This window comes from Colletes gigas, unplaced genomic scaffold (genome assembly GCF_013123115.1).
Source record: "Colletes gigas isolate AHSC1104 unplaced genomic scaffold, ASM1312311v1 Colletes_gigas_Sc00049, whole genome shotgun sequence".
Taxonomy (NCBI): domain Eukaryota; kingdom Metazoa; phylum Arthropoda; class Insecta; order Hymenoptera; family Colletidae; genus Colletes; species Colletes gigas.
In genome coordinates, this window is record NW_025106678.1 from 829,455 (window position 1) to 843,931 (window position 14,477).

Below are 14,477 nucleotides of genomic sequence, written 5' to 3' on the forward strand. Positions count from 1 at the left end.
TTCCTCGCCAAAGTTCTGGAAAAGCTCTGCTTTTCACTGCTGTTGAGGTTTATTAACTCCATGGATATTGTGTCTTTCAATCTGGACCTATATACTATTGCTACACTGAAACTGCTTTGCTGCACATTTCTGATACCGTTTATTTCTTTAGACTCGTCGACAGTTTTCGTGGTTTATCAACTCCATGGACATTCTGTCTTTCAATCTGGATTTAGTAACCGTTACAATACTGAAACTGCTCTACACATTTCCGATACCATTTATTCCTTCAAACTTGTCGAGAGTCTTCGTCATGATTGTTCATTACTCATCAAATATTAAGTTATAGAATTTTGGATTTTCATTTAGAAATACTGGAATTTCACTAAAGGAATAACGAAAAGATTTCATAACTGTATCTACCTCGGTTTTAAGTGTATCCATTTTATCCAAAAAGTGGAAATTATTATTAAAATTGATATAATTATATAAAGTCAAAAAGCCAAATGAGTCACCAAACTTGACTACTTTAAATCGCCCATAAATTCTTTATTCTACGAAAAAATGTTGCATAAACAGTCGTACGATATCAAACAGGAAATACGATAATTAACTAAAAAATAAAAAATATAAAAATGCAATTTGAAAGAGTATAATTATTATTAATCTGCGTAAAAAGAGAAAAATATAAAACTTCTGTAAAAGTCATACAATACTTTTTCAACCGATCCCCGAATCCAAACCCAAAATGTTTATAAACATGGCTGCTACGATTGAAGTTATTGTTACGCAAACTAGTATCAGTTTCATCGTGTTACGCGCGAGAAAAATTCTGCGTGTTCGAAAAATATAATATTCGATACCAATCAACGTGTCGAAACGTTTTTGAAGCTGGTAAATGGCCCAAACTGGTCAGCTTCAACGACAGAAACTCGTAAGAAATATGAATAATACTACTGTTGTTCTTGCTACTATTAATCACAGTACGCATATCTGCACGTGACAAATATCTGAGAGGAATTTTGAAACACCTGCAATTTTATGTTTGATTTTATTCGTTGATTCGAATACCTGGAAGTACTTGGACCACGTTTCATTTTGGGTTGATTTTTAATCAAGATTCGAGGGCCTCGTGTTTTTTCAAATTAAATGTGTAACACCTAACAATGCAATTTTGAAATAAAAATAAATGAATCTATATGGAATACTGACAAGGGAGGTTCAATTAATTTCGAAAAAAATTCCATTGGAAGTTATGATACTCGACCCCTGTCTAATGTGAGTGTAAATTACATTTCTTTGTCTACATTTTGAGCCTTTATAAACAACATAAAATAAATGAATCACAAGAATAAGTTCGACAAATTAAAATTTGAAAAATTAAAAATAATATAGTGTTTATACAATATGCATAACAGAAGTGTGTAAAGAAAATGGGTCAAATTTTCTCAATTAGATCAAGTACCATAATTTTCAACAGAAATTTCTTGAAAACTGGTAGCAGTATTCCACATTATTTAATATTACGACGTCAGGTGTTGTACATTTCGTTAAAAAATTTCAAAGTGACCTTTACATTTTACTAAAAAAGCAAAAGCTCAAAAAAGCTAATTACCGAGCGTGTCTCTCGACACCACACGACCACTTTTGTAACATTTCTCTCGCCCAAGTAACAGTTTTTGAGTAATTCAAGGTGCTAAGTGACCTGAGAAGAACCGAAAAGGTCGAAACTATACTTGTAAAGCTGGGAATTCTGTCTTTAATTTTATTCACGATTAGCGCGAGCATTGCTAGTTTCGAACTAATTTAAATAACCTCCGTCCAATTTATCTCCGCAGACCGCGAATGCTGCGATGACTAGGTTCTGTTTAAATCTCTCTATATTCTCCGCGCTTCCATATTTCAAACCTCATTTTCTTACTCGACGTGAAAATGCTCTGTTATTTTAACTTCATCCTTTCAGATATTCCTTAGATCCTTTTACCCCTTTAAAACTCGCTCGTTGTTTTATTCCCTCTCATTTCCCATAACTCTCTCTTTTTCCCCTTTCTTCACGCACTTAGCAGTATTACGACATCCGTTTTGTTCTCGAGTTTGGCTTATACGCTTAAGATTAAGTTGTAAAACAGCTATTGTTGATCCTCGTCCATTCGTCGTGTCACAACCACCGCGTACGGTACACGTATTCTCTGTTTTTCTCTCTGTTTTATTATGATGCGATAAAGATGTTAGGTATACGAGTAAATAAGAGAGACCCCATTTTTATAAGTCTATAGGGTGATTCTAAACACTGGAATGAGCTATAACTCTTCCCCGGGGGAAGATGAAAATGATTCATAAACGAAAAAGTTGAAAGTCGCAATAAAGAATATCTCTTTATTATTTTTGTTGGCGTTAATATTCCTTAAATTTGAACTCTGCAGTTTTTATAACGATCAATAGTTTCTTATTATTCTGTCTATAAAAGTGACTATCAATTGTACTTCCAAATATTAAATATTCTGAATAAAAATGATAGAACTTGGGATATTTAACATTATATAGTAATATATTAATTTTTCTGCATATTTTGGGCATTTGTCGATATAATTTCTATAAACCATATGTAGAAATTATAATATTTACATATTTAAATGATAAATGGAATGTTTCTATTTTTAATTTCCATTGTACATGTATGTTAAACTTGGTTATACAAATTTATTTGTTGAATGTGTACAAAATGAAGATTAAAATTAATATTGTCTCTTGGGCAATATAAATAGTAGCAAAGATTGAAATAAAATTGTTTAAAAATGTTTTAAAGTAAGACTATTCGGTAAATATTTTAACGAATTATGCCGTTTAAATATGTGAATATTATAACTAATTTCAATGCGTTAATTAATGTCAAGTTAATTCGAATATAAGCTAATATTAACGTTAAAAAATGGTAAAACACTTTATCGAGTATTTCATCGAGTTGTATAGATTAATAAATGTTTCGTCGACGTGAAGACTTCAACATTTTGACGTTGAAACTCGTTCATTTTGAAAACGAATGTCCATACACAAATTAAATGGAGGTGACTCGCAAACAGCTCGTTAATACATACCTGCAGTATCAAGCCCGTGACATCAAAGAGTCTCATTTCCATTTTACATCCCCTCCTCGTACGCGAAGTTTTGTGTTAAGTCAATATAAAGCTCTACATTTATTTAATTCACCTGTACCTGAACTTTTTTGAAACGCGTCGATTACAAAATAAAGAAATGGAACAATGGACTCGTTACTCCAATATTCCATTTCACCACACTCTCGAAATATTTATTTATCTTTTACGCAATAACAATTTTAATGGAAAGTAATATTCAAATTTTCGGAAAATTTATTTTTTTTTTATTCGATGGATTCCATGTTTTAAATGACAAAATTCATACAAATTATTTCTCAGCAATTTACATCTTTTATTTCAACGTAACCATCGACGCGACGAGTTTCTATTATTTTTAATAAATTCTCAAACTTCGGTGGTTCGAATTACACTTATTTTGTAACACGTACTAGCGTTTCCGAATTTAATTCGAAGCTGTTGAAGGCACCTGTGTTCGAAAGAACAGGACAAAAGCCTAATGTTTGGACTTCCAATTTTTCATCGAAAAAAAGAATAAAATTTCATTGAAATATATTCACTATTGTAAGAGTTATGGCTGTTTGAAGATTGGTCCATTATTATGGGGGTTTTCTCATTTTACGGGGTCAAGGATCAACTTCTCGAATATTTTTGAAATTTCTACATATTCTTCACTAAAATACGCGTTGTTTGCTTTTTTTAACATTAAAATCGTCCAATCCGTTCAGAAGTTATGATATTTTAAACATTTGCATGAAATTTCAGTGAAACATATCAACGTATGGTCAGACATTGTATTTTCGGTTATGAATTTTTTTCTCGAAAGTGCGTAGGATTTCAGGGGTATGTGTATTGACGAAAAGTGGTTGTAATTAACCCCTCCAACCAAAAATAATTTTTCCGTGAACGATTTGAAATTTTTTAATTTAATTTTGTTAATAACTTTTTAAAATCAAGAAATTGATATTAAAATTGTTCCCAGGGGTGGGTGAACACCCTCTGTATCCACACTGAACATTTTCTGTTAACTCGTTTTACGTTTCTATATTCGAATTGTTAATAAATCATTGTGTTGGCAAATAAGTCTTGTTTTCTCTTCTATTTGTTAAATAATCGGCTTCGCGGACTTTGTGGGAGCCAACACCCAACTTGTTGCGATACTCACGATCAGACAGGCGTTTTCAAAATATGTTTGCGCTACGCTCGGGTTTCGTACGCGTTTGTCGAACGGTATATTCCACGGGACGCCATTTTCCGTCATAGTCGAGTACCCGAGGTGATATTCCCCGCTCGGAGGCCCGGCTAGTGTCGCGTTTCAGCCCGGTATCGAAGCACTCGATGAACCGTGTTTGACGGCACGGGCGGTAAACGTAATCGAGGACCGATTAAAACCGTCTTCGATCGAGACGCTCGCTCGAACGTTATCGCGAAATTTCGCTTCGTCGGCGTTCCCAATGCGTCCAGCCAATATCCTTGCAGATCCTTCTTTCTCCGTTTCACCCTTCCGTCGAACAATCGTACGAACAATCGCAACGACCAACGAGAACCGCGTCCTTCCGACCCCGAAATGGAAACGCGAACCGTTCTCCGTCGTTCGAGCGAAAACCATAATAATTCTCGAACGGCTTCGACGAGGCGCAATAATGAATTAGCCGCGATCGAACGAGGCTGTAATTTTAATACGACGCAAACAATGCCATTAGCATGCCAGGCTATTACCAGAGACTGAGCCAGGAACTGTGTCACGGCGAAATTATTCTCCGGGGAAGGTACGAATGAAAATGCTTACGCTCCACGAACCCATCGCGTTTCGCCGGTATTTTGCTTCGATAAAGAGGAGCAACGGTATTACAGCGAAACGAAAACACTGTCTATTGTGCCAGGGAAAAGTGATCAAGGAGCAATTCATTACATAATACATTTTCGCGCCGCATATTGTTTTAGCGGAATTAAACAAGCCGTCCCGGAACGGAAATGTAACTGGAAATCGTAGACACCGTGTTTTCTTCGCCAGAAATTTACTATTTTTAGTGAAAATTTCAGCGATTCTTTGCTATGGAAATGGCCTAAGAAAACGTATTAAAAACAATTCTTTCCATCACGATGCTAATTTAATAAGAAGTAATTTAAGAAGTTATATAATCTTATTAAAAACAATTTTTTCCATCGTGAAGCTAGTATGAAATGTATCTGAAACTGAATTTCATAAATAAGAAGTAATTTAAGAAGTTATATAATCGTATTGATAACAATTTTTTTCATCATGATGTTAGTATGAAGTGTATCTGAAATTAAATTATTTAAAAAATTATGTAATTGAATTAAAACGTATCTTAAGTCATTAAAGTTCATCAAATCAAATCAGAAGTAATTTCATCGTATTAAAAGAAATTGTTTTCCCATGGCGATGCTACTATGAAACGTGTCTGAAATGAAATATTTATTTCATAAATAAATTGCACGAGTGTGTTTCGAAGGAAAAATAATTTCATCGAGAAAATAATACAAAGAAGAAACAAATTTCTTTTTTTTAGAATTGTATACGATCGTGACTTTGTAATTACTCTTTCGAACGAGTTTCTATTCATTCTTTGCTTACTATAAGATTGTCTACATATATTGTATACTTGAATAGCTTTTAAAAAATTCGCGCTAAATTGCCGGAATGTGAGATAATAAATGCATTTAATTTCATGCTTTTCCTTTGCTCGTTACTTTTAAGTAGTAAATAATGGAGACAACTAAGAGATTCTTCGTGAGGACCCATTGAAGTCTCATGAAATGGAGCTTCTTTTGTGAATCGTATCCTCTGTGTTTTTAACCAGTTAATTGGTTGTCCATCGGTGTCTTTTGTTCTTCGTGTTGTTGCTTTTTCTAATTACTTGGCCAAATAAAATTCGTCTGTGAGTGTACAGTGTTTTATGTAAAATTATTACACTTACCTGATCCGCTGTCTGATGATACGATAGAAAAATATACTGAAAATATAACAATGTTACATGGAAAAAAATAACTTATGTCACTGACAAAGTAAAATTCTTCCATAATAATGAAATATAAATAAAAATTCAATCCAGCCTGAAAGCAATCGACTTCTTTGGAACTTTTCCCCCAAAGAAACCATAACACTTTTTTCTGTATACTTTTACACACATATTTCAATCCTATTTCCACAGTATTATTTTAATGAAAATACTACTAATTGAAGAAGTTGTATAATTTCAAATATGGAGTATTTTTGAAAGCTGGAATTCGCTGGCGGGATTCCGGGTCGTTCTGCTAGCCTGAAACGAAAACAGCCACAAAGCTTCTTGATTAGTATGAATGTAGTCACAGCGTGACTCGCGTATAAACAATTTCTCTAAATTAAAAAAAAATATGGTTGCCCTTTGAAGATTCAATATTGATATTTTTGTGTTTCGTTTTGTCTATCGTGCTAAAAAACTTTCACGCGATAAAAATACGATTATTAAAAATTTATTCCAAATTTTAAATCAATTGGTTAACCAGAACTTGAGATGTAATTTAAAATATTTGGTTTCAAGATAAACGTATTTAAAGCATTTCTTACATGAAAATTTGTAAATATGAAATGATATGTTTATTCGAATAAAATAAATTATTACCACGCATTCTGACGATGGTTTGAAAAAATAAGAAAAATATAATTGCATACTATTAAATACGACAGACGGATATAGGTCTCAAACTATTTAAGAAAATTGTCTTCATGTTACCTTTCAATTCTTTTAATAGCTATGTGGGTGACCCAGAAAATATTGCGCGATTTTAGTCACTTCGATCCGTTATTTTTGAACGGTTTACCCAAATAAAGTACGCGTTTTAATAAATTATCGGAAAGCTCTTTCGGTGCTTCGTTCGTTAACGTTTTTATTATCCATTTAATTTGTTTTCGGAATAAAAGAATAAAAATAAACGTTTCGATGCTTTTGTATTGACATGGGAAATATGTATTTATAATTAAAACTATTGTTTACCGTGTATATAATCCAGACTTTGCTTTTTTATAATTATTGCATTGCAGGCTTTTATTCGATCGACACATTCTTCGTGTATCGTATATCATAACTAGACAAATAATAAACATTTTTGCTGATTCTTTTTCTAGGCATTGCTGGACAATAAATGTATAAAGAATTATTGGAAAAAATTCCTGAATATTTCCATTTTACGTTCTCGAAACTGAAATTAATACTTCTTTTATTTCGTTATTGATTCTTCTTTCACCTGACATGTAAAACGACAAGTATTTATTTGAAAAATTGATGTTACATCATCTGGAGAATTTTCATATCCAAGTTGTGTCCTTATTAAGGGAGATTTGTCTTGTAAATCGAAAGTTCGAGGTTTAAAATGTAAGCTTGTACAATTTTAAGGGCCAATTTGCAGAAGCAATGGAGTCACAAGTTGTTTGGTGAAATTCTATTAAAAATTTTAAACACGTCTCAAAACCATATTTTTCATATTATTCACCATACATTTCTCCACGATCCTAAAGTTTACAATTTCTCATCGACATAAAGTTAATTTACCCAAGAAAAGAGGGTGATTTTTCTTCCAAACGCTACAAAAGCTTTTCAATTTTTTATTTCACATTAATGAATAAATAATGAAAGGAATCGACATGAAAAAAAATTGTTTTTCACAATTTAAAAACGTTTCCTTACATCTTCCAAAGAATTAAATTCAAATTAAGGAACAGCCCTTTCAGAAAGAAATCGTAAAACATCGCTTTTAGAGATCCGTTATACGAGAATCTCCCCTCGGTTCGAACAGTAAACGCATTAGCATAATTTTCTTTTTTTTGCCTCGTATTTTGCAACAAAGTGCTCATTCTCGCGACTGCGATGCAATTCAGCGGCACAGTTCGTTGTGTATCCACCGAGTGGCTGGCGCCTCTGAATTAATTCGCTCGAGTTTATGAATACCAGACCCGGTATTATGTTCGAAATCAAAATATCCTGTTCAAAATTAAAATATCCCCGTTAATGTTCCGTTATCGCCGAGCCACGCGACTAATTAAAGAACACGCATCGGTTTCAAAGTCGAGTGGAATTTATATGAAAACTTTATTCAACTGTAAATGAGATTAACATTGTACGACGTCCGTAACATATATATATATATAATATATATATATACGCTTGTTGTATATATATATACATTATAACAGACAGCGACGATATCATCGAACATCACATTAAATTATTTAATCGTTCTAACTTATACGAATCAAATCCCTCGTCAAGTGGCGTACGCTCGAAGAAATATAATCGTTTCGGTTTCCTATTATAACAAGTTCGATCGATCGATTAATCGCGATCCATCCTCCAATTATAACAGGGATTTTCATTTAACCGTAGTACTCCCAGAGGCACGCGCACGCTATCATTGAGCTTCATCATTCGCTCGACGGTCGGTACATCGCTCGTACACGTAACACGATCAGTTTATTATTTGTAAAATTGGATTATCCGCATCAACGATGTGTACAATACGTGAAACAGTTGTCTACTATAGTGGATTAGCTCGAAACATGCGACAATACTAACGCTGCGATATATCGTGGTCCAGATGATCGTGTCTGTACTTTTCATCAGACAATAAAACGCAAACGTCCATTTAAAGAATCTACCATATAATTTATCGATAACGATTAACTGTCGTATAGAAAATATATAGTACAATAATAGTCGGATATAACGAACGATAGAAATCGATAGTATCGCGGTCCAACCGAGAATAACGTTATTCTTTCCCCTACGTGTACACTCGCATAACTTAACCTACTCGTATTTTCGCGACGAAACTTTCCGGGAACTATTCATTTTCAAGCATAATTTCAAAGTGAAAAGGCAAGATTTTAGTCGGGCATATTGAATAATTTAATTTGCAAAACAATCTTTCGACGCAAAAACAATCTTTTACTGGAAATTATAATTCTCAAATTATTCGATTTATTCGAGGTAATAATATCGTTATGTGATAATTGAAAGTATAAGAAACGATTTCACGTTGATATTGTTTTTAATCTTTATGCTTTGGGATTTTTACTTAAATTTTTACTTTTTCAAACGTATATGTACCATGTACTAAAAATGTATAAAAAAATATACCACACAATATTAAAAAGTTAAATTAGCTAACAATCATATTATAATTTTATTTCAAAGTTTCTCTACGAATTAAATTAAATTAAAGTAAAACAAACAATAGACAACGATAAAAACTGATTGCACGTTGATATTGTTTTTAATCTTCATGCTTTGAGAGTTTGTATCATTGAAAACATTTATCAATGAATAACAAGATAATGAAATTTGTACTTTGTCACACAATATTAGAGTTAAATTAGCCAACATCTCTGTTAATATTGTCACATTAAATGCTATTATATTTTCGAATAAAAGGAAACTATATATATTGCCTTTTCACTTTAGAAACGTGTTTCAAAATTAATTTTCCCCGCGACGTTTTATCGTCAATATGGTTGCACGCTGATTTACGCGAGCAAATCGTACGTTTACATTACGACAGCGACGCAGTTCGTCGCTGGTGATACTCTAAACGTTTAAACGCCATCGACTTCGTTGTCGATACTTTACGCGACGACTTTCGATACCCCAAAAAACGAACGACGGTCCCCTCTACGTGTACACCTGAGCACGGCCATTTTGCGGACGTCGGATAGAACTAATTTGGACATTATGAGCAAGGTCGTCTGTGCGGAGCAAGGCAATGGAAGATAATGTCGTTAGGCTGTGCTGCATTACGCCGGGATTATCACGATTAATTACGCGCACCTGTACGTAGGCCGAATATGGAATATTCCATTACTATAACCGGGAAACTTCGCCCCGATTTAATCCCTTATCAACTCTCGTTATCGTCGGAGCAATTCGAAAAAAAGATGGGCAAAATTGTTGGCTGGATTAAAGTTTCGAGCAACGAGTAAACACACACCAGCGCGACTGGTCGCTTCAATTCGTGCAGGTTTTTTTTTTCTCGATCTCTCCCGTTGCACACTCGATACCGATCAACTTTTGCCGGACGCTCGCGAATGGCTGAAAAGTTGAGTACACAGAATCGATGGTACAGTTTAAATCCACGCGAAAAAACAAACCGAAAACATGGACGACATTCTTCGTACGGAAGCTTCATTTTTTAAAATAAATCGATGCTCGATCAAGAGTTGGGATTTTAGACCGATTCGTAAACTGACTTATCAGTTATAAATTAAAATCTATCAACGATTTTTTTTTAATATTCAGACAAATATGTACGAACGAATCTAATATTTTTATTCCTTATTTAAATTTTTTGGATGACAATTCGTAAACTGTTAAAATTCGTAATTTTGTTAAAATTAGAAATTAATCGTTTTCTGATGTAAAAATTGTTGAAAACGATTTCCACTTTTTTCCTGGCGACGGTATTCTCCATTTTCGAATGCTCGAATGCAAGAATAATTTTCTTCCGCGACTCGTATTCGACCAGTGCACAAAAGTTCCGACGCGACGCCATAAGTAAAAATCCATAGGCGTTAAGTCCCGGGATCGCAGGTGGCCAAGCTGGCCACCATATTGAATATTCAAAAAAATCTCTGACACTTCTACCGAAACGTGGCGTTGGCGCTCCATTTTGTTGGAAAATTAAATTCTTCCGAGTTTCAAGCGCGTCTTCTAATGATTCACGGGACGCGATATTACATTCGAAGAGCCAACGATTGCTTTTTCAATTATGTCAGCCCAAACGTTTATGCCCCAGAATTGAATGTACATTTCAGAAATGGCACTGAGATATGCAAAAAAATTTTACGAGTAACGTCGTTTCATTTAAAACCCACAGCAGGGATTTGTAGCGCCACGCACTCGTTCCTGAAAAATTCTAACCTGAAATTAAATTCGTTGGTTCATAGAATATTTAGTAAAAATTGTTCGTCATACACGTTAATGAACCAGTGGCAAAATGTTTTTCGTAAAAAGCAAGTAGAATTTATTCTCGTGTAATATTTAAAAAACAGAATTTTTAGAAAAAACTACGCCGTGAAAAAGTTGACTCGTCTCTATTCTAGGGGTTCTTTTTAATTTTGCAAAAAACAGTTTCTCTGTATTCTTTTTCTAATTAGTCGAAAATAATTGTTACGTCGACGAAGCTCGACCCTTTGAACGAGTGTTTAGAATTTCGACGTTTTGTATACTGGACTTTACAGTTACTAGCAGTCATAACGCGAGCATTACAATAACTGAAAATTGATAATATTCAAAAACACAAATTATTCATTGATTTATTCAGAAATGAAACTTCGTACGAAATAATATCATTATGTTTTTTACCATACTCCAGTTATCGGACACTTGGAATTTTTAAGTCTGATCACTGGAACATCTTGATATTTTTCAATCAAAATAATCTTTTTAAATGAAGGGACATTAGTTCTATTTGTTTTAGTTAATCGAAGTTCGTATTTCCTTAACCGTCTAATTAGTGAGACAGTTACCCTAGATGGATACGTACTAATTCGCCTAACTCGATGTAAAATTCTGCCCAATCTCTGATTCGAATTTACAGTCGCCTCGGAAAATAAATCAACAATCAGCGAATCCGGATAAAATAGTAAGATATAAGTTTTGTAACGATGATAAATATTTTCCTAATCAATTACATTACAAAAGTATAAACAAAATATTGATTTTTCCCCATTACGATACATTGGAAAATAAGTAAACGCCTCAAAATCTATTTTGATAAATTAATAGTCTGTCTATTTAAATCATTAAGGCGATTTTGTATGCTGCAGAATTATTTTTTAATAACATCTACGCTTGTTTATACTTTTATATTTAAATTTCAATGTATCTAATGTACTTTTGATTTATGAACGATTTTATAATCTTTTGAACATTTCTTTCCATTTCACTCACTTCGAGTGTTTCCATTTTCATTTAGCTCCCTTGATAACGTTTAAAGCGCGAACATTAACGATGGAACACTGTATTACACTGTCAAAAAAGAATTTTCCCAAAAGTCTCGGTCGAAATAATAGAAAAGCGACAAAATTTCGATGCATTTCGCTAAATTTGAACCGCTCAAAGGCGTTCGCTCACTTTCCGAGGCGACCGCGTACGATTCTTCTCGCGACAGTCGGTCGACGCTAAATGGTCGCGCACGACCCGCGTCGTCTGCTATTAACGTAACAAATTTCGTCCGTTGTCGTTAACAACCCCGTCCGAATGAAGTTGTCGTTACGGCGGGTTGCGGCGCGTCGCGGAAAGTTTTCGGGTCGGTAAAACGCGCGCCGGATTGCGACAGGACTGCCGCCATTAATCGTGCCGCTCGTCGCAGACAGATTACACAATTACAGTTCTATTATCGCGATAGTACACATAGCTTACAGTCACACGTATCACAACAGTTAATAGAATGGCGCCGCGTGAAATGCCAGCTTGAGCAACGTAGAGATACCGAACGACGAGATTTATCATTCGCCACGAACAACGCGAATAAAGGCGAAATATTCCACCCCCTATTATTCGCGTCCCTCGAAATAGCTACTTTTTGAGCATTCGTAAACGGGTTAACGCTATTTACAGTGATTATAGAATCGTGCACACGGTTACAGAGCGTCTCGTTACTCGCGGAAAAAGTATACCACCGCGATAACGTTTCTCACCTACCGTGGGACATCGGATTGCGAAGGTCCCCGAACGTCTCGCGTCCTGGAACTTGGTAAAACATAGCACATGTCACGCCACAAGATTTCTCCGAGTCGGTGCCGACGTGGACGTGTTCTCCCTAGATCCGTCTGGCTATGCGCGTGCCGGCGCACGACGGTCAGTTGGTGGTGGTGGAGTGCAGCACCAGCTTCAACGTGGCGAACATCATCAGCAGGGCGCTGCACGCCATGACGGACGGCGAGGACGCGATGCTGTGCTGCATGGCCGCCGGATTATCCCCCTTGAACACGTGCACCAGGACACGGGCCGGCTGCGCGTTGCTCGCCTCGCAGGTGTAATTTCCGGAATGACGATCGGACGCGCGCGGCACCTCCAACCAGCTCTCGCGACCCGTCAGATCGGTGCTGACATTGACCCCCTGATCGACGTCGTAGTTGATCATCCGGAAGTTGTGGTACCAGAATAGAAACGAGGGCGTCTCGGTCGATTTTTTCACGACACAGTGGAGCTGCAGGGTGCTGCCCGGCCTCACGAACTTCTCCATGGGACCGGCTATCTCTGCCTTGGCTTCTGCAAATGCCAGAACGTGACGCGTCAGACGTGAGCTGCTTACCGTCCCCGTCCCCCTCCATATTATTTACTGGTGTTATGAGGAAACGGGATGGGGACGAGTTACTACGCTCCGGATCGCGATAGTGTGTGTTCCGTACGTTACTTGCAAGTTTAATCCACTGTTTCTATTTTTAGAAGTAATACATTTTTTATAGATAGTCAATTTTATAGATTCTAATCTATAAAAAGGTTTATGATTGAACCTAAAATTTTGTATTCGTTATTCATGAATCAAACTTCCCGACTATGATTAGGAATCGAAACTAGCTTTTTCTCAGGGCTTTGTTCGTCCTAATATTAATTTTAAATTCTAAGGAAACGCTCCGGATCGTGATAGTGGGTGTTCCATACGTTACTTGCAAGTTTAAAGCAGTGTTTCTATTTTTAGAAATAACACATTTTATAATTTCAAATTTGTTATTTTCTGAATTGTGACTTCGTGTAAAGGAATAGGAATGGGAAGATGAGTAGTATAATAACGAGTACAGCATGATTCTACGTGTAAAAATAAGTGAAAAAGAACGAATAACGTTTTCTCCATCGAGCCTTCGTTTTCGAGATAATTGAATTTGAAACAAGTGAAATTCAGTATTCGTAAAACAAATCTATTCTTTCTCGTGACAGATTTAAACAAAATTAAATAGTATACATTTCAAGGGGTTAATAAAGCACATATAGCTAAGTATGTCTGTCAAATATTAACCGTAATCATAATTGAACACATAGACGGTCCAGAAATGAAAAAATATTCCGTAATAAACAAGCTTATAACATCCAGACACTCGTACCTTCCCAGCACGATAATTGCAAAATTACGTTCAGACCTCACATTTAACCGTGGATATTTTAATTGCGCAAGATTCCAACAACGTTGAAATACTTTCGCGAGCCACTGTATGCATCGTGGCTGGTTAAGGGTCGTACGGGTGCAGCGTACGAAAATTCTCTTCTCTCTCCCCGTCTCTCTCTCTCGTTCTTTCACGAATAACCGTCGCGTTATCCAGCGGGATGACGGGGCTCCGAGAATTTTAAGTTACCCCTTCGCGGCAGAAGTACGACGCCTCCCGTCTTATCC

The 14,477-nt window shown here is 35.6% G+C and overlaps 1 protein-coding gene across 1 annotated transcript in view; it reads right to left on the reverse strand.

Annotated features, from left to right (window-relative positions):
• Positions 1 to 12,847: 12,847 nt before the first annotated feature.
• The window catches only part of LOC122403335, a 101,980-nt gene continuing 100,350 nt past the window's right edge, over positions 12,848 to 14,477 (reverse strand). The window contains exon 4 of the mRNA XM_043406815.1: positions 12,848 to 13,360. Within this exon, the coding sequence (XP_043262750.1) occupies positions 12,948 to 13,360 (413 nt within the window). The 3' untranslated portion in view covers positions 12,848 to 12,947. The remainder of the gene's footprint in view (positions 13,361 to 14,477) is intronic.